The 27,342-nt window shown below is 40.1% G+C and overlaps 2 protein-coding genes across 3 annotated transcripts; one reads left to right on the plus strand and one right to left on the minus strand.

Annotated features, from left to right (window-relative positions):
* Positions 1-601: 601 nt before the first annotated feature.
* LOC140995901 (phosphatidylinositol 4-kinase alpha-like) lies at positions 602-27,073 on the minus strand. Of its 2 annotated transcripts, XM_073466056.1 has the most exons (55): positions 26,951-27,073; positions 25,920-26,036; positions 25,280-25,373; positions 24,888-24,976; positions 24,727-24,799; positions 24,384-24,646; positions 24,172-24,238; positions 23,586-23,734; positions 23,406-23,471; positions 23,201-23,297; positions 22,923-23,114; positions 22,708-22,808; positions 22,302-22,431; positions 21,142-21,271; positions 20,946-21,041; positions 20,642-20,825; positions 19,900-20,003; positions 19,408-19,576; positions 19,266-19,316; positions 15,162-15,270; positions 14,615-14,751; positions 14,382-14,515; positions 14,193-14,275; positions 14,032-14,102; positions 13,799-13,923; positions 13,617-13,698; positions 13,419-13,502; positions 13,001-13,090; positions 12,598-12,717; positions 11,126-11,140; positions 10,902-10,994; positions 10,655-10,811; positions 10,419-10,546; positions 10,131-10,289; positions 9,388-9,539; positions 9,163-9,270; positions 8,925-9,052; positions 8,337-8,495; positions 8,084-8,163; positions 7,743-7,942; positions 7,176-7,266; positions 6,225-6,392; positions 5,947-6,000; positions 5,701-5,821; positions 5,467-5,596; positions 3,976-4,119; positions 3,814-3,884; positions 3,616-3,722; positions 3,405-3,509; positions 3,141-3,266; positions 2,876-2,996; positions 2,148-2,307; positions 1,968-2,057; positions 1,795-1,878; positions 602-1,687 (listed from the first exon to the last, which is right to left on the minus strand). In XM_073466056.1, exons 1-55 carry the CDS (start codon positions 27,047-27,049, stop codon positions 1,636-1,638), a joined length of 6,309 nt encoding a protein of 2,102 aa, XP_073322157.1. In that variant the 5' UTR covers positions 27,050-27,073; the 3' UTR covers positions 602-1,635. The 2 variants fall into 2 exon arrangements, with proteins under 2 accessions (XP_073322157.1, XP_073322158.1); XM_073466057.1 differs by lacking the exon at positions 11,126-11,140 and having other exon boundaries at positions 26,951-27,072.
* Positions 15,650-18,720, plus strand: serpind1 (serpin peptidase inhibitor, clade D (heparin cofactor), member 1). The gene is made up of 7 exons (XM_073466058.1): positions 15,650-15,720; positions 15,906-16,173; positions 16,481-17,124; positions 17,276-17,424; positions 17,555-17,679; positions 17,854-17,998; positions 18,143-18,720. The coding sequence occupies exons 2-7, from the start codon at positions 15,914-15,916 to the stop codon at positions 18,332-18,334; spliced, it is 1,515 nt and encodes a 504-aa protein (XP_073322159.1). The 5' UTR covers positions 15,650-15,720; positions 15,906-15,913; the 3' UTR covers positions 18,335-18,720.
* Positions 27,074-27,342: the final 269 nt, after the last annotated feature.

Raw genomic sequence — 27,342 nt, forward strand, 5'->3', positions numbered from 1 at the left:
AGGCACTTCTTTGTTAGAGAGAAAAACAAACTATTAAAAAAAGCACTGTCACCTACAGCCTTGGAATGGCAACAGTTGTTGTGTACATCTTTACTCACTTTGTTTCTGGTGTGCATGAATTAATTCATATTTTGTTCGTGCAATTAGTCAAGACGTGGGATCTAATTGTATGACATGCCCACAAATTAAGCAAAACGTGGGAACAAATTGTATCCTGTGTGCACAAATTAATCAAGATGAGGGAACTAGTTGTATTTAATGACCACAAATTATCAAAAAAGTGGGAACAAATTGTATTTTATTCGCCCAATTGATTCAAAAGGAGTGCTTCATATGGTTTGTTTTTGCATTTATTTTAAAGTCCTATGAGTTGTTATGACTCTACCTACAAATGCATAATACCATAAACCTTAATGAATAATACATTTTTGGAACACAGTATCGAATAAAGCTTTAAACTAGAGCTGAATTTCTGATCTTTATTTATTCCTGGTCCACCCATGAAGGCGAGCTGTAACTGCAAACTCCAATTGCCAATGTATCATCACATGTGACAGTGTCTTCAATTATGAAATTGTGACCTTTTAATGAATGACTAAACTTTCTTTAAGTTAATAGATCTTTATTTGATTTCATATCTTATGCATTCTCATTCAAAAGGCATGAAGATAGAAAAGGAGACAGAAAATGGGCCATGGATATAAATATACAAAGAGAGGCAAAATCTTTACAATCAGTAACATTACATAAAGGCTTAAGCTAGCCATATGGACATGGGGCACAGCACTTTGGATTACTGAAATAACTTTCACCAAAAGCCACGTTGGACACAGGCTACATGGTAGTTAACTCTTAACTTCATGCAACTGCCCAAAACTGTGCCTTACCTTCATTCATAAACAACAGAAAAGTTGGATTTGTGTGCATGTCATTTTCCCTCCCCCCCTTTGGCAATGCTAAATTTACAGAACTCAGCCCCAGTATTTCCCAGAACTTATGTGCAACATTTCTCCCGAGGTAAATACAGAAACCCAAAAATACAGACAGTGTAACCCATGTCTATACAGTCAGTCACCACTGTTAAATACAAGACGAGTACCATGCTACAGTTCAAAGATATCCGACTGGTCCATTAAAAAGAGAAGCACAGTAGTACAGTCAAGTACGAGATGACAGAATAGGCCACATTGGTCAGAACTGAAACCGGTTTACTTCAGCTACTTCAAGTATCCAATTACATTTCAAACCCCATCTAAAATCAACAGCTTTAAGAACCCACATTCATGAACATTACAAATAATTTAAAATTGGCACAAACTCTGATTAAACATTCACTGAACGTGCAGATTACCAAGAGCTTTTTTCTCTAAGTGCACAGGAGTCAAGATGCTAGTGCAATGTACAATAATAATTAATAACAACATAATAAATAAAGGAACATACAAGGAATATAAAGAAAATATGGTTTGAGAGGAAACGAGAAGCTAAAGCGAACACAAAGAAACAACATCCAACAATCAGTGGAAGAATTGAGCCACAATCTTCAAGGGTGAACATTAACAAAGGCACGCACGCGAAACTCACGCACACACACCATGTACCAGCCAATATATACACATGCTTAGGCACAGACGTTTAGTATGGGATCTGGTTTTGGTAATACTGGATCATGTCGTAGGTTCTACTCCTGTAAGTAAAAAAAAATAGAGCAATCGGACCAATGTGAATATTCTGACAGCCAATATTAGCAAAACTATAAGAAGAATATGTGAAGTGTTGAGGTTTTGTACAGACCTGTTGCTGAGGAAGCAGTTCTGGATGACTTTGATGATGAAGGAAGCTGCATCTTTCTCACTCAAACCAGGGTTGAATCGCTGCCTAGATATGAGGAGAGGGACAGCAAATGATATTCAAAATACTTGTCCTCTGTTACATTTGCTCACACATGCAGACACATCCACACTCACTTGAGCAATTTGATGGTCTGTCCTCTGAAGCAGGGCAGGCCCGTGTCCAGCATGAGTGTTACCAAGGAGACCACTCCATCCATGTAGGGCCTGATGGACCCAAGGAACTTGTCTTAATGTTACATGATAGCCACCTTTGAAGTGCAATGAACATTAGCTTCAGCACTTCTGCTTACTCACCTGACAGCCAGGTATCCCCTCACGCACATCTCCATGAACCACTTGAAGGGCGTTGCCTCCATCTTGCCGCCCATGATCATCACCATCTCATCGGTTAGCTTGATGTCTGGCTCCCAGCCGAGGTTCCCGCCAGGAGAACTTTCAAACATGAAGCCGAAGTCTGGCAACACACACAAACACACACTATAGCTTAGGATTTCTAATTGAATTACTCCAGAACCAATGGCATAGGCCTGGGCAATATATCGATATTATATCGTTTTCGTGATATGAGGCTGTATATTGTCTTAGAGTTTGGATACTGTTATATCATGATAGGGCATAAGTGTTGTCTTTTCCTGGTTTTAGGGATGCATTACAGTAAAGTGATGTAATTTTCTGAAGTTACAGTCCTAGCATTTATGAAGTGCTTTTAAGAAGATTTAAAGATACAGTTACAAAAAACGTTTTTTTGGATCCTGATTACATAATCCTGTTACATGTATTCTGTTACTCCCAAAGCCTGGATATCACCCAGACCTAGGCTGGCACTATCAATACAAATTCCAAAAGTTTTATGTTTGAACACACCTTCCTCCCTTCCATACAGCCATTGGTTTCTATTATAGTGATAAAAGTTTCTAACATTGTATTACCGTCAAATGATGATGCAGTTGTGCAAGTAGAGTCTTGAAACGCTTGTTGGAAATTACTGTAGGAACACACAAAGAAATTCACACAATACAAACCGATGTGGATGAGGTGGCCTTGGCTGTCCAGCATGATGTTGCCGTTGTGTCTGTCTTTTATCTGCAGCAGGAAGAGCAGCAAGCTGTAAGCTGCCATACTGCGGATGAAGTTGTACCGTGCCTGAAAAGAGAAGTGTTGGACGGAATATTAGATTGTTTGTAAGTGAGTAGGGTTAGGGTTAGTAAATGGTAAAAAATTTGCATTATACTACACTGCAAAATGTTGCTGATGTTGGTAAAGTCTGTACAAATGTGTTATGTTTACCTTCTGGAATGCTAGTGTGGATTCATCTCCGTACTGGTTCCTGAAATAGTCGTACATGCCGAAGTCTGTCTGTCGGCCCAGCTGGTCCCGAGACTTGCAGTCCGGGATGCACTCAATCACTCCACACTGTGGTGGAACATCAGAAAACAGGACGGATGAGAGGTGGTTTGAGCATCTTAGGGGAGAATGTGTTTTCAATATTCAGCAGTTCCTGTCAGGAAGTAATAAAGAAGAAGACAGAAAATATATTTTATATGGACTTACTCCTGGGGCTGTGGCCACCACTCTGTAAGGAAACACGTAGAGATCCAGGCCCACCAGCTGGAAGATGTTCTTAAACAGGCTGATGATCTGCAGAGCCAGCATGTCCTGTGAACAGCAAAGGGCGAAATGGTGAAGAGAGGGAATATAGCAGAAATAATTTAGTCATGATATCATGAAATGGACTGGGAGATTGGGTGTGTAAAACTGAGACCTGTCTGCAGTCGTCTCCCACTTTAAAGATGGCCGCCTGCCAGCAGATCCTCTTGGCCTCCTCTTCACTCTTCGCCTCATCTACAGAATCTGAGCGACACAGCAGACCTGTGGAGAAGATGTCATGACACATTGTTTATCCGTGCACACATTTAAGAAATAAAATATCTATTTCAGGTTTATTTAACAATAGAAGCACCTTCTTTTTCCAGCTCACTGACTCCACACCTCCTAACCTTGAACCTGGCCAGGTAGGGAGCTTTGGCAGCACTAAATGGAGACACAAAGGGATGTAAGAGCACTTTTGAAAAAACTTCAGTGAACTGTCAAATTTCTTTGTGAAGATGGTTTTGAGGCCAACCTCTGCATGGGGGTCCCAGACTTGTAGTCTATATCCAAAACTATGGCCTCTGGATTACTGGGAAGATAACAGCCAGGTTGGACTTTGATCTGTGACATGGCTTCCAGGCAGGCCCTCTTCCTCTCCTCGCCTTTGGGAAAAGGTCTGATGAAGACAAACAAAAACAACTTGAACACACATTTTCCACACCTCACTGAGAATATTATGCATGGGTATCTCACTGAATGACTTCAGAGCACAAGTGACAGTCGGGCTCTGCTGTTATCCACAGAGGGGAGTCACTGGGGTGAAAACTAATAGAGTGGAAGCCAGGGGACAGTAGGAGTTTCTCCCCTGGACAGCAGCAATTAGTGCTGTAATGAGAGCCGAGGGGAATTTTGTGTGCCTTTAGTGGGTTGACAAAACACTCTGTAAGAGGCAGCAGTAATGGGACCTTGTCAGAAAACTACAGTGTCTTCCAGACCGGTGCATAATCAGAGAGACATTACAGCAACTATTGGCCGAGTAAATGAACAACAAAGGGATTTAGAGAGTAGGTCACTGGTGGTACGAGGCAGGGAAAGGAACAAAACATCTTGATTCAGGGGAAAACTTGTTATCACTTCATAAACACCTTGAGGATTACCTACAGCAGAGGGATGTGTTTAACAGAAAAGTTAAACAGTAGTTTTACTTTGAGGCCTTTGGCAAAGATCAGCATTTTGGCTTCAAAAAGACTTCTCTTTTCTTTAAGTTTCCCTGTCATTATAAGTGTATAACATTGCATCATTCGGAGTGGGACAAAATATTGATTCGGCAATATATCACTTCCTTTTGTGATACATTATCAATACACTGGTGCCAAATATCAATATTTTCTTTTAAAACATGCAGGTGCTCTAAACAGATTCCCAAGAATTTGACTTACCAGAGTCACTACTTCATGACTCCTTGTGGTGTAAAGTTCTGTAAACTTAATTTGCACAGATTGAAAAGATTTTAGTGAGCCATAGTTGTATCCTTACTTTAAACATTTTAACTCCAGACCTGTTCTGCTTTCCTGCAGTTCAGCCTTCTTCCAGTTTATAGCTTTTTTTTACATTGCACCATAGACTCCATGAGTTTTTTGTACATTGTTTCTTTTCAGTTGTCAAATTATGTTACACGGACACCATAATGTAGGGAAAGAACACATAAATCCTGCTGTTTGTCTTTTAAAGGGTATTTTTTCTTCTTCTGTTACACAGACATCATGATGTATCTTAGAGGATTTTCTTGACATTAATCAAATATCGCAGAATCGCTGTATTGTGATACCATCATTACTGTGGGCAATGTTATGAAAGTTTGAGGTAAGGATGAAGCTAAAACACGTGTGATTGAAAAATTGATGTTATATAACTTTGGGAAAGGCAGCAGCAGTGATGTAAAAAATATGCTACTCTACTTTATGGCCTTAAACATGCAGCGTGGGCTCTAGGGTCAAATAAAAAATGTAAAGTGTGTTCATACTTAATAAGGGCCGACACATTGGTGATCTTGTTGAAGAAGTCAAACTCTCTCTGGTAAAAGTCTTTGGCCGGGCCAGACAGAGAGCCAGTGATCTCCTCCACCATCTGCTCCAGCAGCTCGCCAATGTCAGCTGCAAGGAGAGAGATGCTCATGGTGTTTTACATTTAGTATGATCACGTGTTGCTGATGTGCATGTGTTGACTCAGAAAGAGACAGTAAGGGTTAATATCTCACGGTCTTTCTGGTTTCCTTCCTCGTCCAGGAATATGTTGGTCTTCATGTTCCAGATGAACTGGTGAGCCAGAAGCTGAGACTTCTGAGCGGCCCACAGGATGTACTCTCTCACATAACCCATCTACACCAGGTTGTAACAGGAAAGAAAGAAACAGACGTGGAAAGTTCTGATTATTTAATAATCTGAAGGTATGTGGGGCTTTGAAACTATCTGCTAACTCAGAATTTCTGATTTTCTGATTTTACCTTATCGTAACGAAGCGCTTGGACAATCTGAGGAATGTAAAACAAAATGGCATCCTGGAAAGAGTAGAAAAAAATATTTTACCACAAGAAAAAAAAAGAAATGCAATAACTGTGTCATTGTATACAAGAGAGTCTAAAATAAATAATGTGGGCATCCCTTTGGCTTATTAGTGTGAATTATAGACCCCTGGTGTTCAATACTGTATGCTACTTGAGAAAACGATGGTAATTTTAACAAGGAACAAAAACAAATGTGTGTGCTGTATATGTGAGCGTACGGGAGGAAAGGAACGGAGCACTTTGACCCCATACTGGGCTGTGAGGGGGTGAGGAGGGTACTGGGAGGAGAAGTAGGACAGTCCAGTTGGGGGATCTGCTGGGGCCCAGCACAGGATGTGACTCAGCTCTGGAGAGTCAGCATCAATTGTGTGCCACGTCACGAGAAACTGTAGAAAAAGAAAAAGGAGAGAGGAAGTAAATTGAGAACTTCCAAGATTCACATTAATACTTAGTTAGATGCTACTCATGCATCACTGGATCCATATCTCTGCATCAAATATGACAGCACTCTGATGCAAGGTGATGACCTCAAGCCTGATGGTGTGCTAACTAGTCTCCAGAGGAAGCTGTGTTTATTAGTTACTAAAGTGATTGGAATAAACAAGTACGAGATGTCAAGGCGAGGCGGATCATCCACTAAATTATGGTGGCCTTTGGGGAAGGCCGTGCGCTGCCTCCCCTGCTTCTTCTTTAGACAGGTACAAGGCTCATTAAGAGCTCAGTCAGGTATGACTAAATGAAGACGACTAGAGGAAGCTGAAGGCAAAGAGATGACTTCAATAACACATTTCTCAAGTGACATAGTCTGGCGAAAACAAACAAAAACTTTTTTCTCGTATTTAACTTATGTTGCATGATCACAGGAAAGCAGTAGTGGGAACCCAAGAAACAAACTAGAATGGCACTCAGTAGAGCGCACACCTCCGCCAAGGCCCAACAGTCCCCTTTAATTCAATTAAGCCTTATCCAATATAAAATAAAACACATTTAAATCCGCTGGATCCAGATTTTTATTTGATTTCATGAAGATCTGTGCATTATTCCCTGAGAAATTAACAACAATCTCTCAATGTTAACTTGAGAAAAAGTCGTCCCTTTATTTCAAAATAAAAGCACCAAGGAAACAACTGTCATCCTCGTGATTTGTGGTGGCAGGCAGAGGATCTCACCTTCACTGCTTCAGGAACATCACACACAGCAGCCGGATCCATTCGCACCAGGCGAGTCACCTCAGAGACAATAGCCTCAGTGTTTTTAAATCTGAAAAACAAATCAAACGCATGCTGCTGTTCAAAAGTTGCCCTCGTCTTGCCATAAACTTGCATGTACGCATGTATAAACTACACTGTGCATGGATGAGATCACTTTAGTTTCAGTCCTGTAACTGAACCATAGTCTGTGCGTCAGCCATATGTTAGTAAATATATCATATAATAATATAGGATAATATAAAGTGCATTAAGCCTGTTAATTGAGGATATTTTCATTCACGCAATAATGGTGTGTGATGATGTCACAAGTGCAACTATGAACTCTGCATCTTTGTTGTAGTTCAAAAATAGAGGACAATAGAGGACACAATATGGATAAAGTTATAGATTTTGGCTTTGAAGAACCTCCCTTACTGGCTTGTTGGGGATATTATTATGGATTTAATTTGTTAGACAAAATCTAATACACTTTCAGTTTGACACCTATGAAACTTGGGATGTAATGCACTGTATTTCTCCGTGTACCTGGCCGGCAGCTGCAGGGCGAGGTAAGGTGCTATGCTCCAGGCCAGGTTGACGTTGTCCTTCCACTGTTTCTCCGTCAGACTGATGTATTTGGACCTCCAGTTGGCGATGCTGGTCTCCACTGACTGTTCAGTAGCAATGGCGAGCTCCTGAGTGGATAACGGGTTGTACCATATCGTCAGCCTCTCAATCTCGCTGGCCTGGAGAAAGAGACGTACAGGGAATGGGATTCATCATAATTGACCAATAAGGTGCCAGGTGAAGATGTAATAATTTAATGATATTTTCCCTATTATCACATAGTTGTGAATATTGAAAAGTGGTTGGAAAACTGTAAATACCAGCAAAGCCAGTAAAAGAGTCCGGCGTTTCATGTAGTACTTGTGCAGCTGAGAGCCTCTGTTGCTTTTTTTAGATAATCCTGAAACAGAACAGGAGTAACACATCAGTAATACATAATGACAGAGAAAACTTTATATTAGTGAGGATATACTGTATTTCATCTATGAATAAGAAGAAATGGAGGTTAAGTTTCACTGTGACCATCTTTGCAGCACACAGGGTTAAGTCTAACATCCTTTATGTGTGTTTGACCTGATTTCTTGGATATGGTGGACATCCCGGAGGACAGAGGGTAGGTGTTGATCCATCCCTGAGCCACCTGCTGCCTCTGGCCCACAGCTGCATCAAGACTGCTCCGGCTATCTGTCACTGCCACTACAGACAGGCTGTTCACTGACATGTCTTGTGGATCTTCACAAGGAAAAAAATAATTAATTTATCCTACAAGTCAATTATGCATCAATCAAAAATAGTAAAATATAAAGGCTGAGATACCAACTTCATTTTGAAAATGATCATGGTTGGGGCTTTAAGTGCATTATCATGGGAAATATGCTTCTCTACTTGGCTGTTGCAAGGACGCCAAACTTCAGCGTCCCACATGCTTGATTGTTTACATTGTTATACGGTAGATTATACATTACTGACACTGCCCTAAATTACACAAGCAAATTAGCACAATGCAGTTAGCTTAAAAAACTGCAAAAGGGATGAAAATTCGCCCATTAGAAACTTTAAGAAAATGGTAAATCAAATCGACATATAAACTGTTGTGCTGTGTGAAGCTGATAATTCAGTTATTATACTGATAGAAGAGGCCACTGTTTGTCAGTGCTGTACCTGGGGGGACCAGTTGGCTGGCAGCAAGATACTTCTTGTCAGACTGCAGACTGGCATAGAACTTGATCATTATACTGATGTCTTCTCTCAGCCTCTTATCTGTCTGAGTGGGAAATTTGGGAGCACCACTGCGCAGGGACAGAGATAGCAAAGAAGTTAGCAGACAGACGGTAATTTCATGAAATCACATTAAAATAGTTATCATTCTTTTCAACAAAACATAATTCATTTTTTCTACCTAAAATAGTCAAAAGCCGTGGAATAGATCTTCTCTCGAAGCACATTTCTGATGGTGGCATTTGTCACAACATCAGCATGAAGGAGAGTCAGACCCAGAGTCAGCAGTCTGAAATTAGGTGGTGACATAATAGTTTTATCAAGCTTAGCATTCATTATTTCTCGCATTATGATGGTATTTTAAAAAATAAAACCAATCTGCCGTTGTGGTAAAGAGACACAGTACCTGAATCTTGGGCCAATGGCAGCAACATGTCGGTTCAGGCTGCTTTTGGGTCCTCCGACGCACAGAGACAGAGATCTCTGCAAAATGGCGGTGAAAATCTCCACCTGGTCAGCACTGCTGTACTTGGCTATCTCAAACCTCTGCACCAGAAACTGGAAGAAGAACGTAGACAAGGAATATAGAGGTTATAGTTGTACTCTTAATAAATAGCTTAACTCATTTTTATATATATATACAGTATATATATATATATATATATATATATATATATATATATATATATATATATACATATATACAAATATACAAATATACATATATATATATACATATATACAAATATACATATATATATATATATATATATATATATATATATATATATATATATATATATATATACATATACATATATACAAATATATATATATATATATATATATATACATATATACAAATATATATATATATATATATATATATATATATATTTATTTATATATATATATATATATACATATATATGGACTGTTCGAAGACAGCTCAGTGTACAAAACGTTAAATGTGTCATATTTGCAAATGATTCTACAGTATGTGTAGCGTCACAGGCTCACAGCCCAGTAGATTGAATATGAACATGCTGTATTTTACTAGGTTGGGTGACCTCTGGATACTGATGTTTAAAGCGACTTAAACCGTAGGCATAAATTGGGGAGGACAAGAAATGTCTGCATATCACTGACCTCTATCCAGAGGAAGTGAGGGATGACGTCTGGTGCGCAGGGTGCAGGTTGACTCTCCTCTGAGACAGCCAGAGGACCAGCCTCTACCTTAGCTTTCGAAAACAAACCCATCTTCTGCTCTACTGTCATCTGCCAAGCTCCAGCCATCTCACGCATGAACTAATCAGATGGAAGAGAAGATGAGAATTAATCTATTTTACAATATATTGTACTGTATCTTACACCAACATACACATTAATTTAACAAATTATTCTTAAGATTTTATGAAGAGTGATGGATATACATACTGGCACTTCCACCCCGTTGTGTGCAGCCAGGAGCCATTCCCAGCAGGCTATGGCAGTTTCCATTCCGTGCTCTGTAAACATCTTCAGAGGAGACCAACACAGGTGGTGCAGGAGGAGAGCATCGCAGTCTGAAAGACAACATTTAGATAATTATTTTTCCATGAATGAATTACAACATAAAAACAACAGCCACTGTTGCTGAATAATATAAATATCAATGAGGTAGAGCTGCTCACTTTTGGTACTTATAAGCAGGGCAGCCATCTTGAACATGGCCTGGGTGAAGGCCTCTGGGTTTTGCGTGTCCAGAGCACTGGTCATCTGCTGGATCATCAGCTTGTTGAGGTCTGACTGGCTGTGAGTCGCCTCTGAGAACTGGATCATACCAGCCACCTAGACAGCACATAAAGAGACAGGTATCAATCATACTGTATGCAGAAAGTCTCTGACAGTCACATCCTTAGTGTAATATTACGACTTCACCTCTCCTGTGTAGCGGTTGCGCAGGTTGAGTGATGCCATGAAGTTGGAGTAGTCCTTCTTCACACATGCTGGTCTCTCTGTCAGCTGGGTGGTCTGATGAAGAACACAGTTTAGGGGTCACTTAGGACCACACAGTCACGACGTAGCTTTACTGTAACACTTCTGGATATATTTAAGGTATCATGCCTGAGCCCTGTCTCTCTATATTTAGTGTTCAGACCAACCTGAGGGAAAGCAGCCTATGTTGGCCACAATGTGGAGGACAGCAACAGCACAACCAGTTAGCCAAATGGGCAACCAGCCAACCAACCCACCAGTCCATTGCAGGTAAGTAACCAGGTACCCAGCACATCCGTAAACCAGCCAAGCAACCAGGTAGGCAGTTCGGTGCAGTTAACAAAGACAAAATACAACAAAAGAAGCAAATGACAAGACGGATATAGCAGAATGCAAGCCAAACACCACAAATGAAATGCAAAGCAAGCAAAATAATGTCACACAGACTAATAAGCATGCACACATGGACAAACAATGCTGTAAACAACTATACTCCCAGTGTTTACAGATCTATAGAAAGCATAGAGAAAAAAAATATATATATAAACACATAAATGTGCAAAAAGGATACAAGACACTTCTGCAAAACATCAAAGGCTTTGACAAAACAACTAAATGGCACATTTGTTAACTTACCAAGCCATTAATGTTAGACAAATGTTAATAAGCATCAAATCAACAAGCCTGTGAGGCCAACTGCAACGGTAGCAAACACATTTCGTTTGGTTTTGTTTGCTCTATTTTCCAAAAATTGAAAAAGACTGAAAAAACTGATACTGTGCTAATGTTGTTGTGTTGGGTTGGGTTTTCTTTATGCTGAAAATACAGACGGAGCACGGCTGTTCTGTATGTAACATTTGTCAATGATACTGATGAAAACAAAATTAAAAAAAGTGGATAAAAAGCAGAAAAACAAAGAGAAAATGCTGAAAAAAATACAATTGTGCAATCCAAACTTCAGGATCCTGTGTGATATTCTTTTCTATAGTTTCTGAGGTAGTTTTAGAAATACATTTTAAATCATTGGGCAACACCAAATCATATTTCAAAGATCTGTAGTTGTCATTTTACATTTCTGTCACACAGATTATTGGTAGATTTGTGCAGATTAACAGGTGTATAGTATTTTCTGTATAAGATCATGAATTAAATTAAACACATTTGTTTTTAGTAAGAGGTCTTTATCACATATTCAGAACAATTAATGTTAAGAATATGATAAACAGCTAACATTAGAGCTCTGGTTGCTGTATGTAAGGTGTTCAGCAACTGTTTCTTCAGAGGGGTCTCCTGCTATATGCCAGGAAATCTATGAAGTGAGTTTGCTTTGACCCAGTGACTGATTTGCAAGTACTTAAATAGGTTGTGTTGAGGTTGTATTTGTGGGACAGTGGAAACTAGAAGATATACCTTATATACCTTCAGTGTATAAGTACCCAAATATTTTAACGCCTTTATCCACACAACTCTTGAGTGTGCCGTCTGCTATGGGATTTGGAGTTGTGTCTCTCTAAGCAATGTTTCTGTAGCTCAGACTATGACCTTACCATGAACTTGGGATGTGTGATTTTGTCTAAATTCAGCCCGCCTTATTCTGAGGAAGGGGTTTGTGTGCAAACATGCAGCCCGTGTGACTCACGCCGAGTGTAGTACTCTGTCTGTTGTAGCCTGCGAAGTGCAGTATGCTCTCCGTGGCCATGGCCAGGCCAGTGTGCTGCGACAGTCCTGACACCCAGTTCTGGTGCTTGTTCAAGTACTCCTGCACAAGAAACAACAGACAGGTGAGATACATGAGCGTACGAAAAGAGGGAAAGAGGGTACTGGAGCAACAGTGAAACACATTTTACTGTTGTTTAAATATACAATGATTTCTATTTAACAAAAATGTAAAAAGTCCATAAGTCAAACTTTAAGTACAACCATTTTTGCAGAAACTACTAGTTAGCTACAATTAAAATGAGCCATTTAACTGAAAACTCCTCATCTTTCTGATGTCAGAGATCTGTACTCGGAGGAAACACAAAGGTTAAAAGAAAACTCACCTGTAGATGCGACTTTGTGACCGAAGGGGCCCATTTCATTGCCTCTTTCAGGATCTCACCACATCGAGCAGCAAAGTCCTTCACAATGCTCTACAAGGAGATAAGGATTATTAGTGAAATACAAAAGGGCTGTAAGACAATTTCAATAAAATACACACAATTCACAACATGTTGAGACTAGGCAGATACCTTTATTTGATTATTTTATTGAATGTAAGGGCTTAGTTAGTTAAACAAATCATGTCATCATCATAAAAATATCTCATAAACATCCATCACAAAGTATAATTTAAATGATGAACAGATAAAACAATTAAAAAAGAACCAAGACTGAGGAAGAAACAGGCTCCTAATATCTTTAAAACCAGTACTGTGCTGCCCTCTAGTGGTGATAAGTGTACTAACAGTCAAAACTCACCTCTCGGGCCTCATATGTGTCAGGAACAGTGATCCTGTAGGGGGTGTCTGGAATGTCATAATACGGCTGATCTTTGTGGATGTCCTAAATAAACAGAGAAGGCATTTGTTTCAGCTGAAACATGTATTTGCATCTATCTAAACACTTATTTCACCGAAGGGATTGTGTTGTTCACACCAGGCCTCCACTGATACTTACAGCACTTAGTGACAGAGAGAGTGTCTGTAAGATGTCCAACATGGTCTTTAAAACACGGCCACTCCAGAGCAGATGAGGGAATCTGTTAAAGGTAAAACACATGAGAAACAGGATTAATACTGTTTATATAGAAATGAAAAAGTAATGCAGGCAGTCAAGGTTCTTGGATTAATATCACTCACGTCTCAGCCAAACCAGAGAGATATTTGTCTGCCACTCTGCGGATCCTCTTGTGTGTGTGATTAAAGTTGATCAGTAAGAATTGAGCATGTCGCTCCAATTCCTCCTCGTGCTCTTTGGTCTTCGGCTGAAAGAAGAAGAAAAGCACGCATTTATTGTTATTCACTGATACTGAAGAATAAAACACTCAGTCACCAAGACATCAAAGCCTTTAGAAGTAGTTTGAGCTTCCTACCTTCTCAGCCATCATCTGGAGGAAGACGTCAAACACCTTATCGCCAACACAAATAATGCACTGCATCATGCCTGTGAAGACAGAAAAGAGAGTTTGAGAAAAGGAATTACACAACATGAGTAAAAGTATGGCCAAAAGTGTAACAGGTGTAAAGCCCCCACCAGATTTGTCTTTCTGGATGGCTTTGTCTTCAAAGTACCGAAACATGACCTGGAACCTGTCAGGATCGTTGGACCGCAGCATCCTGAAAGAGTACAAGAGAGATATTAAAAAATGTAATGATCTGACTTCACAATATACAAAAAGAAACAAGTATACCAGATATACAGTATAAGCGTGACAGAGCTGACCTCATGTACTCTAGTCTGTAGACTGAGAGCAGGTATGTGGACATTGCGAAGTCTAGCTTGTTAATAAGGGCAGATCCTTCAGGAGGAGGGTCGAGGAGATTGCTGATGGTTGTCCGCAACTCGCTCAACTCGGCCTGGATGACAGAAATGGACAATTTGATAATGAGATAAGTTCTGGTGTTTCTGTATTAAAATATTTTAACTACCCGCTGCAAAACTTAAGTGTGTGTTACCGGCGTGACTGTATCATTCTTCAGGGCAGAGTTATATTGCAGTTCGGAACGAAGAGGTTCACCACTGGGAAAGGTGAGAAGCGGAGACTTGGTGGCAATCTCACACACACCTTCATACCATTCTTCTGGCCAAAGCCCTGAAAGGACCAAATATATATCCACTGATGTTAGTAGGCTATTTCTAATATCTCTGATTATTTACATTTGTGAACAACCACTCCTAAGTATGTTTTGGTTATATTTAAGTCAATACTGATACTAGAAAACACAAACATCTGTCTTTATCACATTTAATAAACCCTTATCACACAGATAAATGTCTATTTCTATTATTACTAGTAAATGAAGGAAGTGGGCACCTTTTGAAACTCAAAACAAGTCACAGCTAAGTTACACAACATCAACATTTAACAGGGGAAAAGATAGTATTATCTGGGGAAGCTCCTGGCTGCTTAACAAAATATGGGAGCGTATCTTTAAAAGTGCAGAGGTGCAAAACTTTCCACCAAAAACGTAGCATAACAAAATCAGTTCATCTCTTGCTCACCTGATCCTTCCACAGCAAAACCCATGACCACAGAGTACAACCAGAAGTCCCTGAACAGCTTCTGGAGACGTGGCTTGGCCTCTTTGATTGGTGGAAGTCGTCTGGTCAACTGTGATTTCGAGAAGTAGACAACGACAAAAGGGTGAAAAATTAAGAGACATTAACGTTGGTTTACTCAAAGCATCTTATTCTGTTAAAAGTAATTCTAAAGGAGTGGTAAAATGCAAAGTCCTTCAAATACAAATGGCTAAATTCTTTTTGAGTTTGCTGCACACACAACAAAAATAAAAAGATGCAAATAATATAAACAAAAAACTGCCAAAATAATCTGTCTAAACTACTCACCCTTTAATGTATAATTAACATGAAATCTTCTTACCAGATAAGCTGAATTGTGAAGAGTTAAAGATTTTAGTCAGCCACAGCACTTTTTGGTCTGTTTGATCTGGTCTATTTGTTCAGGAGGAGCCCACATCAAAGTTCAGTCGTGTATTCAATTCTTTGCTCTTAGTCCCACAAACAGAAGCAACACAGCACTTCCCGCCAGCACACAGTGAAGGTAAGATATTTTACAGACTTCAACTGCAGTTAAAGGCATTTTATGTAAAGTCGTTTGATTTTCTAGCAGGTGAACACATCATTTTTATTCCTACTGATTTGATTAAAACGTAATTTAAACAAAGCTACTAAATGACGTTCAAGTTATTAACTAGGCCATATTAATGTTCATATCCTTTGCCCCAGCCTTCAGGATGTGGGTCATCACCATCATCTCTGTGGCCTGTCTGATGGTCAGTCCATCTCTGGCTGGGATCAAAGAGCTCAGCTCTCACTTCAGTGACCCTCAACCGGACCCCAGAGGCTTTGAAGGGGACGTAGTGGATATGGAGGCCATCCCCCTGGAGTTCCACAAAGAAAACACAGTCACTAATGACCTTATTTTTGATGGCTTTGAGGATGAAGATTATATTGATTTTGATAAGATCCTGGCTGCAGGCAGTGACGATTATATGTGAGCATGAACTCTTGCTATTTCTGGTTGATTTAAGTAATGATGTAATAAGTAAAAACAAATCACTTGCATAAGGTATGTCTAACAGAGGCAACTCTAATCATTAACTTGATGCCAATCAGTTATTTGATGGGATTTTCCCTATTCATTTCTGGGAATATTCATATGTAGAAGTGTATAAACACTGTAAGATGTTTTAAAAAAAACTTAGTTGGTTACTTATAAAGCAGCTACAGTATAATGAAATGTGCTTTGAGAGTGTTTCTACTTTTGAATGGCTGGTTGATGAGTTGATGATATTTTTCAGTGAAGGGGATGAGATTGATGAGATTGCCACACCAGCCCCAGACATCGACATTTTTGCCGAACCATCCGACCCGAAGATTCGTCGTGCCAGACTCCTGCGGCTGTTCCATGGTCGGTCTCGCCTCCAACGCCTCAACATTGTCAATGCCCGTTTTGGCTTTAACCTCTATCGAAGTCTTCGTAATGACGTCAACCAGACTGACAACATCCTGCTGGCACCTGCTGGGATCTCCATCGCTATGGGGATGATGTCTTTAGGGGCAGGACCTGGAACCCACGATCAGATCTACAAAGCTTTGGGATTCGCCGAGTTTGTCAACGCTAGCCATCACTATGACAACACAACAGTGCACAAGCTCTTCAGGAAGCTGACACACAGGCTCTTCAGGAGGAACTTTGGTTACACACTACGCTCTGTAAACGATGTCTATGTAAAGAAGGATGTCTCGGTGAAAGATGCTTTCCGCGCAGAGACAAAAGCGTTTTATTTCGCAGAGCCACAGTCAGTGGACTTCAGTGACCCTGCCTTTCTGAGCAAGGCCAACCGTCGCATCCTGAAGCTGACCAAAGGTTTGATCAGGGAACCACTCAAGAGTGTCGACCCAAATATGGTGTTGATGCTGCTCAACTACCTGTACTTCAAAGGTGAGTGAGAAACAGGGACACAGCGTCCTCCACCTACTCACAAATGACGCATATGATTTTCATGTTGCAAAACCTAAAGTAAAATCACAACACACATGTCTGCTTTGTTTGGTTATTTCACTCTTGGACTCTTATTTGTTTATTTAAACAGGTACATGGGAACAGAAATTTCCCAAAGAAATGACTCACTATCGCAACTTCCGAGTAAACGAAAAGACAAATGTACGTGTGGCCATGATGACGAACAAGGGGAACTATCTGGCTGCAGCCGACCACGAACTAGACTGTGACATCCTACAGGTGGGCTGCCTCACACTGACACTGCCTCACACAACGCTGATTTGAATTTTTCAACAACAAAACAACGATACCAATCCATAAACAAATCAACTGAGCTGCGTAATAATTATGCAAACTTTCTTCCTTTCAGCTCCCATACACAGGAAACATCAGCATGCTCATTGCCTTGCCTCGGAAGATGACCGGCATGAGGACTTTGGAGCAGGAGATCTCGCCCACTGTTGTGAGCAAATGGCTCAAAAACATGACAAACAGGTCAGCAGCTTTCTCCAAACACACTAATGAAAAGCTGAGAAGTGTAACAACATGCTTTAACCCTTTTCAGTGGGAGCTCCTTTAGAGTTTATGGCTTACAATGTTGAAAATGTTTAGACTAAGTGGATATTTAAAAGTTACAACATGAGGTTACTTTTCTATGCCTCGTTTCAGGACTCGAGAGGTGGTGTTACCCCGGTTTAAACTGGAGCAGAACTACGACTTGATTGCAAATATGAAGGAGATGGGCCTCATTGACTTGTTCCAGGAGAGTGGAGATTTCTCTGGAATGACCTCAGAAGAAGTTTCCATGAACTGGGTGAGTTAAGACTAAATTAGTCATGGTTTTACTAAGAAATAACCAAACTGTAACAAAAGGCATACTTAAAAAAAAAAGGTTTTATGGACATCTTATCAACTGTAATTAATAATCCTTACAAACTATCTCAATCTCTCTCCCCAGCTGAAGCACCAGGGAACCATCACTGTGAATGAGGAGGGGACAGAGGCTGCTGCTCTGACCCAGGTGGGCTTCATGCCCCTCTCCTCTCAGATCCGCTTCACTGTGGACCATCCCTTCCTCTTTCTGATCTACGAGCACCGCACAGACTGCCTTGTGTTCATGGGCAGAGTGGTCAATCCTGCACAGAGTTAAACTTGTCAAGAAAGCCCACCGAAACAGCTAAACTATTCCCTAAAAATTCCCTGTTTTGTTAAAACATTCCAGATTTTAATAGCTGGGATGTTGTTATTTCTTTTAGCGCAATATCTAACACGTGACATCAAATACCAAGTCTTTATGTGTGTGTAGTCTCTTAAAAACCATTTAAACTTCTCTTTAATATTTCTCAAACACAGTGACTCAATGAATGCGTGTTATCTGTCTGTTAATGTTTTATCTTTAGCAGTTAGGCTAGAGGGGAAATGTTCTCAAAACACACATTATATAACTGTCATTACCAAATGTTTGTATGTAATAATTGCAGAAAGACTGTGGAACCAACGGCACAAAAGGGGAAAATAAAGTAACATGTAACACTACTACACAAGAACTGCTGTGAAAATCTTTAAATTGTTCCATTATTATTTTTCTTAATTATAAATACATAGTTAAAAATCACAAATTATTGTAAATTAGATTAACTTAGTACTTCAAATTATATATTATTTTAAATTAATTATCAAAAAATAAATTATATTATGCTATTATGTGAATATATATAAATATATGTATCACAAGTCTATATATATATATACATATATACACATAAACATACTAAGACTAATTACTAGTAACAAGTAAATAGCAATTAATCATAATTCCATATAATAATATATTTCGAGAAAATCGAGGTTGTACGATTGTGACATCATTCAGTAGTGAACCGGTGACACAGATGTTTGTACTGCAGCTAACAGGGTAAATATTTGTTGAATGCTAACTAACCATTCAGATTCATCTGAGGCTCTCATGTAGATCATTTAACTGCGCTGTAGTGTATGAAGGCAGTATTTTAACACAAATTCTTGACTTAAATAAAAGGCTCTGTTGGGGGCCGCAGTGTGTGCAGACCTCACATACTCACCACAGCAATCACTGGAATGAGCACTCCAAGATTCCCAGCACTACTTGATGCCTACAGTAGATAAAGAGCCATTAACAATTCAACAACAGCTCTGTTATCAATTTCCTGTTGTGTTTAGATGGTCATGCATTTAAGCACGTACCTTCAGCGCTGGTCCTTTGTCTGAGGCCCTTTCGCTGGCTCTCTTTCCTTCCAGGCCCAGTTGGACAAACAGCTCTAAAAGGTTCACCATCAGTTCGTCCACGAGTTGCTCCCCCTGCAGGTTGGCTGCGATGTTGGCCAGAGCATTTATCACTGCCAGAGAGCAGTGTCTTGAGGATGGAAGAGGGGACAGTTAAAAACAGGTATACTAAACATAGACACAAATGTAGACAAGCACAATGTATTTAGAATAGATGTTTATTTTTCAACCTTTATTTATAAAAAAAAAAAACCCCAGAACAAACAGATTTAACACAAATCAGGGGAGCATAATACATAATACATAATAAATCTACTCCTGACCATCAGGAGCAGTGAGCAAAGAGCAACAACTTTTAATGTATCTTCTGACTACATTTCCTGCTTCAACACGACAGCTTTCCCCTGGTGCAGCTGGTACTGGTCTGTGAACAGGGTAAGAGCAGATGCTGACCTGTAGCCGTGATCTCTGTAGTCTTTGGTAGCTGAGTAGACCACTGAACTGGCCTTCACGCTGATCTGCTGGAACAGGTTCCACACCTCCTGATAGATGTATTGCTACAAGACAGACAGACGGACAGAGACGAGTCAGACTGCGCAGTCACCCACGGGATAAAATGATTTTTTTTTTTTTCATATTTGTTGGTTAATCTACTTCTTACTTAGTACTTAAACATTTACAATTTTCTCAGAATCAAAATCCCATTGTCAGAGATAGCATGAGCAGATGTGTGAGATGTGTATCAGGACTGAGGGAGGTATTTTGTAAGTGATCTGTTTCTGCTGTAAAAAGGTCAGATCTGCTTCCAGTCCTTTGTTAATTATAGTATGTCGCACTCTGGGTACACTGTGATGTCAAAAGCACTCCATTACATGCCAGTGGAGTGTGAATTAGAACCATTATTATATGCACACTGTACTGGGCAAGTAAACAGCAGCCAGCAGCTGTCCAGTAATTACAGCATGTCAGCCCCTCTGGGTTTAAACAGATTGCACTGCTTCTATTAAAGTCACAGTAATAAAAAAAAAAACAGTCCTCTAAAACACCATTTCAATCAAATAAATCTGCATACCATTACTAACTATACCAATTGTTTAGACTTTTAAAAGATCCCTTGGTGATTCCCTTTCAACTATAAATTTATGAACTAATGGAGGCCAGATGTAAAGATGTATCGTTGTATCTTTGAACTCACATTTCCTGTAATGACCATGCAGCCCAGCTGATCTATAATGAGGACATCAAGCTGTGATGGAGGCAGGCAAAACTTTTGTTGAAGGATTTGTAGGATGTGCTCCATGACTTTCGGAGTGTCTCTGAGAGCGACTGCAATGTGGCCAAGTGCTCGGATGGTGTGATCTGGGATCAGATGGGCGTCCCTGGCAGAGAGACAAGTTTTATTTTTATCGTAGCTATTCATCAGTGTCAAGGACTTGAAAACGTTCACAGTGAGTACAAAGCACAATAGAGCTTTTATTCCAACCAGAAATGTTGCTCACTTGTCATTCTCCTGTGAAATGTATAGACGGTTGGACAGACTGGCCAGAAACGCCTCCACTATCACATGGTCCATGGTCAGACCAGCTTTCAGACATCTGAGAGATAAGATATACACACAACCATGAACAATGACAAATAAAAAAAATTCTCAAAAATCTTATTTTCTAATCCAGCTGTGCCAGGTGTTTGTTTTACCTGCATATGTTATCGATGGAAATGTCTCTGAGCTGCTCGTACATGGACGGCTGGTCTTTCCTGTTTGACAAGAGGTTGAAGGTAGACTGAGAGTGCTCATTGGTCACATTTATCCTTATCTCTCCTGTACCTTAAAAGAAGAGTGATAAGAGCAAAAACACACAAATATTAACACAGAATTAAAAAAGTTTTAAATCTATGATAATTTAAAACATTATAACAACACATGATCCTGCACAGAAAAAAAAAATGCTGAGTCTGAGGAGCCTGTTATCTTCCATAATCTAACAAATTAGCAGCAAATCTATGAAAAAGCAGCACGCTGCGACGGACAACACAGATAAATCAGTAACTAACATCAGTAAATTACATTCCCAATCGTCTGTATTTGTTGCAGCTCAACACTGAACACTCTGCTCAGATCAATAGTGGACGGGAGCCTGATGTAACAATGACACTGTTATTGATGTATATTTGTCACTGTATCATCAGCACTCTGTCCCATTTACTCTGGGCTCTGAACATTTGTGCTGTATTTGGAATAAGAAAGTTCCTTGTGGCCGAATTGTTGATAAATTCTCATTTTTAGGAAAAAATTACCCTTTGTTTTTGCACTCTACTTTCAATCAGGAGTTACAGGTAGGCCTCAGCCGATTTATAGAAACTGACACCCGCCATCAATCAGAGTCCAAAACTGCGAACGATCTTTCTGTCTTCAAATCAAATTAAAACTACCTTTGCAAAACACCCTGAAGAACAACGTCCTTACAATGAGTGATAATATATTTTAGAACAATATAATCACTCCTGATGAAAATGGGAGTTTTAAGTCTCAGTCCAGTGGTGTATGTAAAGTAATTTGTATATTAAAGTCTGCAACCACTGACTTTGTATTTCATTTGTTTTTCTTTGTATACAAATCTCATGCTTTCAATTTGCCTAACATACACTGTTACTGAAGAGGTGAGGGCGTGTGGGACGTTTGTGTTGTTTAGTGGTGTTCTGTCAATGTGTATGTTTTAGTTGTGACTTACCAAGGGACTAAAGATTAAATTAGCTTTAAGAAAACTTCAGTACAATACATAAAATGGAAACATTTATGTTTCTTATTGTACATGCTCCCTTACAAATAAAATAAATAAGTAAGTAAATATCTGTACCTGTGCTGTACTGGCTGTGATACTTGTAGAGTTTTATAAGAACAGGGGAAGGAACAACCAGGAAATCCCTGAGAGAGGTTGTGGTAGAGTGAGCAACTACTGGAAACCTCTCACACAGACGACCAAGGCCCTGAAGCAGAGGGTGGGGGAGACAATCAAACAAAATTTAATTTTAGTAACTGATAATAGAAATTCACGACATGCAACACAGGTCTTGGTCAGCTTCAAAATAAGGCAAACACATGCCTCAACCCACTGAATCAACAGGATACCTGACACTGGATTGCTTTTAGTTAGTAATAATAATTTTCGAGGTAGAATCCCATGATGATGAAGTGTCTTGTATAACGTTTCACTTTTATTTAAGCACATATCTTAGCACTCTTTCTAGCTTGTAGTCTTATACCTGTAGGCAGCAGATGAGCAGGGGCATGTGAGCGATGATGACTTTACTAGAGGTTTTCGACTGCAGCTTCTCTGACAGTTTGGTGCACAAGTTCTCAGCTCCTGAAAAAACAAAAGGAAAACAGATGCAACCTGAACAAATAGAAACAATCAATATCCCTATGATTATGTCATCTGAACACGCAGCTCTGCTCACGCTCTGCTACAATTGATTACCTTGCTCATCTTTGACGGCCCACACCATGAGGTCTACGCAGGCAGCGTTGGCTTGGCAACGAAGCTTGAGGGGGCTCTGTTCCCCCAGCAACCCCCCCGTGTCATGAAGTACCCGCTGCAGCTCCGACTGACTGCTGCTGAACTGTTCCAGAACAAAGTCGTGCACTTCTCGTACAAATGCAGGCTGCAAGGCTGAGAAACACGGAGAAGGCATTAAAATTAGTACTTAAATACAACAATAATTGCAGATAATAAACACGCTATTTATGTTGCTTTACCTTTCATGTAGTACAGTGTGTCCCGCAGCATTTTGAACACACACACATAGAGAGGGTCACTGAAGGTTTTGTAACAGAGGTTGATTCCAGGGTTAGACTTAACAAAACAGAAGAGACAATGACAGAGAAGATTATTTAGCTGATAATGGCATACATTTTACTTTGAATTTACAGTGTTTTGTACAGACTGTAGTTATACTGTTACCTCTGTCACTTCCGTCATAGTGTCGTCCAGAGTTTTCAAAAAAGGGTCAGAAACAAACTTCTTCACCTGTGAATCGACAAAACGCACGGCCACTGTTTAAGATGCAATATACTATAGATATACAGGATGGGAGACAAAATAGGAGGCAGTAATTGGTAAATGGGTAGTGGGCTATTGTACCATGCTGAGGAGCTGTCGCAGCAGATCAACGGGCACCTCCACCTCGTTATCTCCAGCACCCAAGAAGAGAGGAGACACTGAGAAACTAGAGCTGACTGTAGAGAAATAGTAATCAGGATCTACTGAGCTGCTGTCTGGGAGGTAGGCACCTGAAATGAAGGAGACCAGAGGACATAAAAAATCCTGACAAGTTGGATAACAAATGACTGGCAGTGGATAACAGTTAATGTTTTGGGGAGCTGAAATTTGCTATGCGATCAAAGTCAACTGAAGTTGATGGAAATATCTCAAACACATGTCAGATAAATCTAAGTTTGGCCACTAACAGCAATCTGCCTGCTCTGCTAACAATTTTAACAGTGGGTGCACTCCTTTATTATAAACAGATTGGGAGATATGCAAGAGCCCTCATAAATATTACTCATTCAGATTACATACAAGTGCAGATAAGCACTATGCAAGCACCTAGTAGTTGTTGCATAATGTTAATGGCTGGTAGCGCTAAGCTAGGATGAGTTGCCAGAATCCAGGTTTGAACTGGTAAACACAAATGTAATCAAAGCAGCTTCTTTTTCTTAAGTTTTACCTTCAAAGTAATGTGGGCCAGGCGCTGTAGGAGAGCAGGGTGAGTGGCCTCCTGGATCTGTACACACCTGTGAGACAGCACATTACAGTTCTTTGACCAGTAACCAAACATAACTATACTCTGTTTCTGACAATAGATTCACAAAGCATGTGAGTATAGTCACTGCTAGTTCTCCTGATTGTCCAACCAGCTCCATCACAACATACACACACCTGTGAAGAGGGATCTAGGTTGGTCCCGGTGCTTCGGCGCAGAGTGTCACTTTGGCACACTGTAAGCAGTGAGGATGGCAGAATAGAACGAAAGTCATTGAAGGACCTGCGCCGCACTCCCTCTGTTTCCTCTGTGACGCAGCGGGCCTGAGGCGAGTCTTTGGGGAACAACTTGGACAGCAAAGCCTCGTCTGTGTTGCTGTAGCGGCCAAATGCTCGAGTCATGCCGAGCAGGCTGGGGACAACATACCTGCACAGGTAGACTAGAGGATAGAGAGCATCTATGAAGCTTTTGGGAGGACTGTTGTTATGCACGTTGTTGCCTGTGTGTGTGTGTATATACCTTTGTCATGATTATCAGGTGTTTGGCATATATCCTGCAATGCCTGCATGACCTCCATAATAGTGTTCAAGATCTGGAAGGGAAAGAGGTGATAACTTTGCATTTAACAGCAGTGCATCCTGACCCAAGAATGATATTTTATTACCACTTTTTAAGCTGACCTCTTGTCGGGAGTCTGGGTCCCTCTGAGCCACATCTGCCAAAAGAGTCACTAAACAGAAGCTGAAGTTTTCTGCAACTGGAAGAAAATCTAAAGAGCAGAAAATGACCAAAAACTTACATGTGCAGCAGAAAAAAAGGATGATAAGCGGATTATATACTAAAAAAATTAATAGACAATTAAACAGTGAATTATGCACAATGGAGGATAAACAAGTGAAAGCTGCTGTCTGATGACATTTTATGAATAGATATCAATACCATCTCAATATTTCTTGAGTTACTACTGAAACTGAATAAGAATGACAAAAAATACAACTTACTGCACTGTTAGAGGCAGTGAATAGAGGCCATTGTTAAACAAAAGGCCCCACTGTAAGAGGATTGTTCTTACCCTTTCCCTTCTTTCCTGAGCTCTCTTCGATCCATTGGACCCGTGGCAGCCCTCTCAATAGGCTCAGCAAGTAGGAAACAAGTATGTCTTTGTGCTGCCGGAGTAAAGCAAATCATTACAAACCACAAACAACTGCACTTGTAGGCACAGAGCAGCACTTTTATTAGCCGTACTGATGAAGCAAAAATGTGATGCATTGTTCATTTCAACACTGAATCAAATCTGAGTCAAAGAAAATATATCAAACATGACTCTAACACTGAAAGTGAAGCCTCCATCTCTACTTAATCAGAAAGCTCGGGAAGCATTTAACATTGTGTCTCAGGGTGATTAGGTTAAAGGCTTACACGGCCAGCTGCATGTCTAATCGCCAGCTTAATCAGATTATGAGAATAAGCTTAGCATGGTGATATATGTGGAGTCCTTTGAGAGACTGATGGCAAAAGCAAAGTAATAGTGCTAATATAATGATACTAATCATTTCTAAATATATCATGCTACAGCATCCCTATGTAATAAAGATTTGACTCATTATCCATTAACTGCCAGGACATCCTAAAGACCTACACGTGTGATGTTGAGATGCACCCACTGTGTTAAAATGGTGTAACAGCTCGATTTTTCACTCATCACCACCCACCTGTAAACCAGATTCCACCAGAAAAACAGCCAGCGCAATGACTGCATCTCTGCGACGCACATCTAGAGTGAAAACACCACGGACCTCCACTGGACACATGCATTGTAGCTTCTGGACCTGTGAGAGAGAAAAAAAAGCATTAGAAAACATGACACATTTAGATCTAATTGTATGGTGTTACATTTTTGTAATAAAATACCTGTTTGAGAGTGACTGTATGTTCCAATATTGCGTTTGTATCTTTGTTAAGAGTAATATTAGTAATATCAGGGAACTGAACTGTTGGTTTTGCACATACATTACAATTAAGCACACAGTTACATACTGTATTTAACTTTTGTTACTGATTTGTGTCTACTACATCATCTGTCATTGTATTGATACCCACCATAACAATGTCATCATGATACTGGTATTTATTATATTTACTATAGTGCAAGGCACTCTAGCTCAAAACATTCCCACTACAACACACTTGACATTACATAATCCATGCTAAAATATCAATACTCAGTGACAGGGTCGATGTTCTGCTGTATGTTTTATTTGATTCCCCCAAATCACAAAAGCAGCTTTTTCCAAACTCGCTGATCTTCCTGTACTGTCAAAAAAAAACCTTTTACTGAGACCTCACCATCTTTGCAACAGGTAAGTTACTGTCTGTCATGTCATTGTTTATCTTTCTCATCCATCGCTCCTGACCATGTAAACCTGTTTGACTGCAGTGCTCATAAAGCCTGACTATGATGCAGTAACTGGCACCACACAAGCAGCTACGCCACATGTCTCTGCGCTGCTCTTTTCTTTTTATTACAAGGGAAATACTGTCGAGGAGACCCAGCTAAAGCAATTCAAACACTACAGACGCGCACACACCTGTCAAATGTTAACCCGGCTGTCAAGTCGGTGATCAAAATAAGCCACCGACTGTGCGGAAGAGGAGCTACACCCTCATCAACCCTGTTGCTTAGCGGTAGCTAATGAATACAAATGTGTCTTTACGGAGCTCACTCGGTTCACTCCTTGCTCACCTTTTCGACCGGTGCGGGACGGTGTGCAGCTAACGAGCGGGCCAGCGACAGGACTGTGTTGAAATAAAAGCCTCTCGTACCACCTCCCATGACAGACATGTTTACCCTCACTTCAAATGAGCTCAGCTCAGCGAGCAGAGGAAACAAGCGAGCAGCGGCAGCTGGCGCTGACAACGCCGCAGTACGGCAACTTAGCAGGGACAATTCTATGTGTTTCCATGTATTTATTTTAGTGGGCTTGTATTTGGCTATAAAATACTATTTTAACTATAGTTATAGATAAACAAGCCACTCTGACATCTAATTTTCTATTTTATTATTTTTTTTATGCAACATTAGTCACTTAATGTGACTGTATGCGTTTTTGTTGCGCACGATTAGCCGTAGGGACA

Source organism: Pagrus major, chromosome 5 (genome assembly GCF_040436345.1).
Source record: "Pagrus major chromosome 5, Pma_NU_1.0".
NCBI classification, from domain to species: domain Eukaryota; kingdom Metazoa; phylum Chordata; class Actinopteri; order Spariformes; family Sparidae; genus Pagrus; species Pagrus major.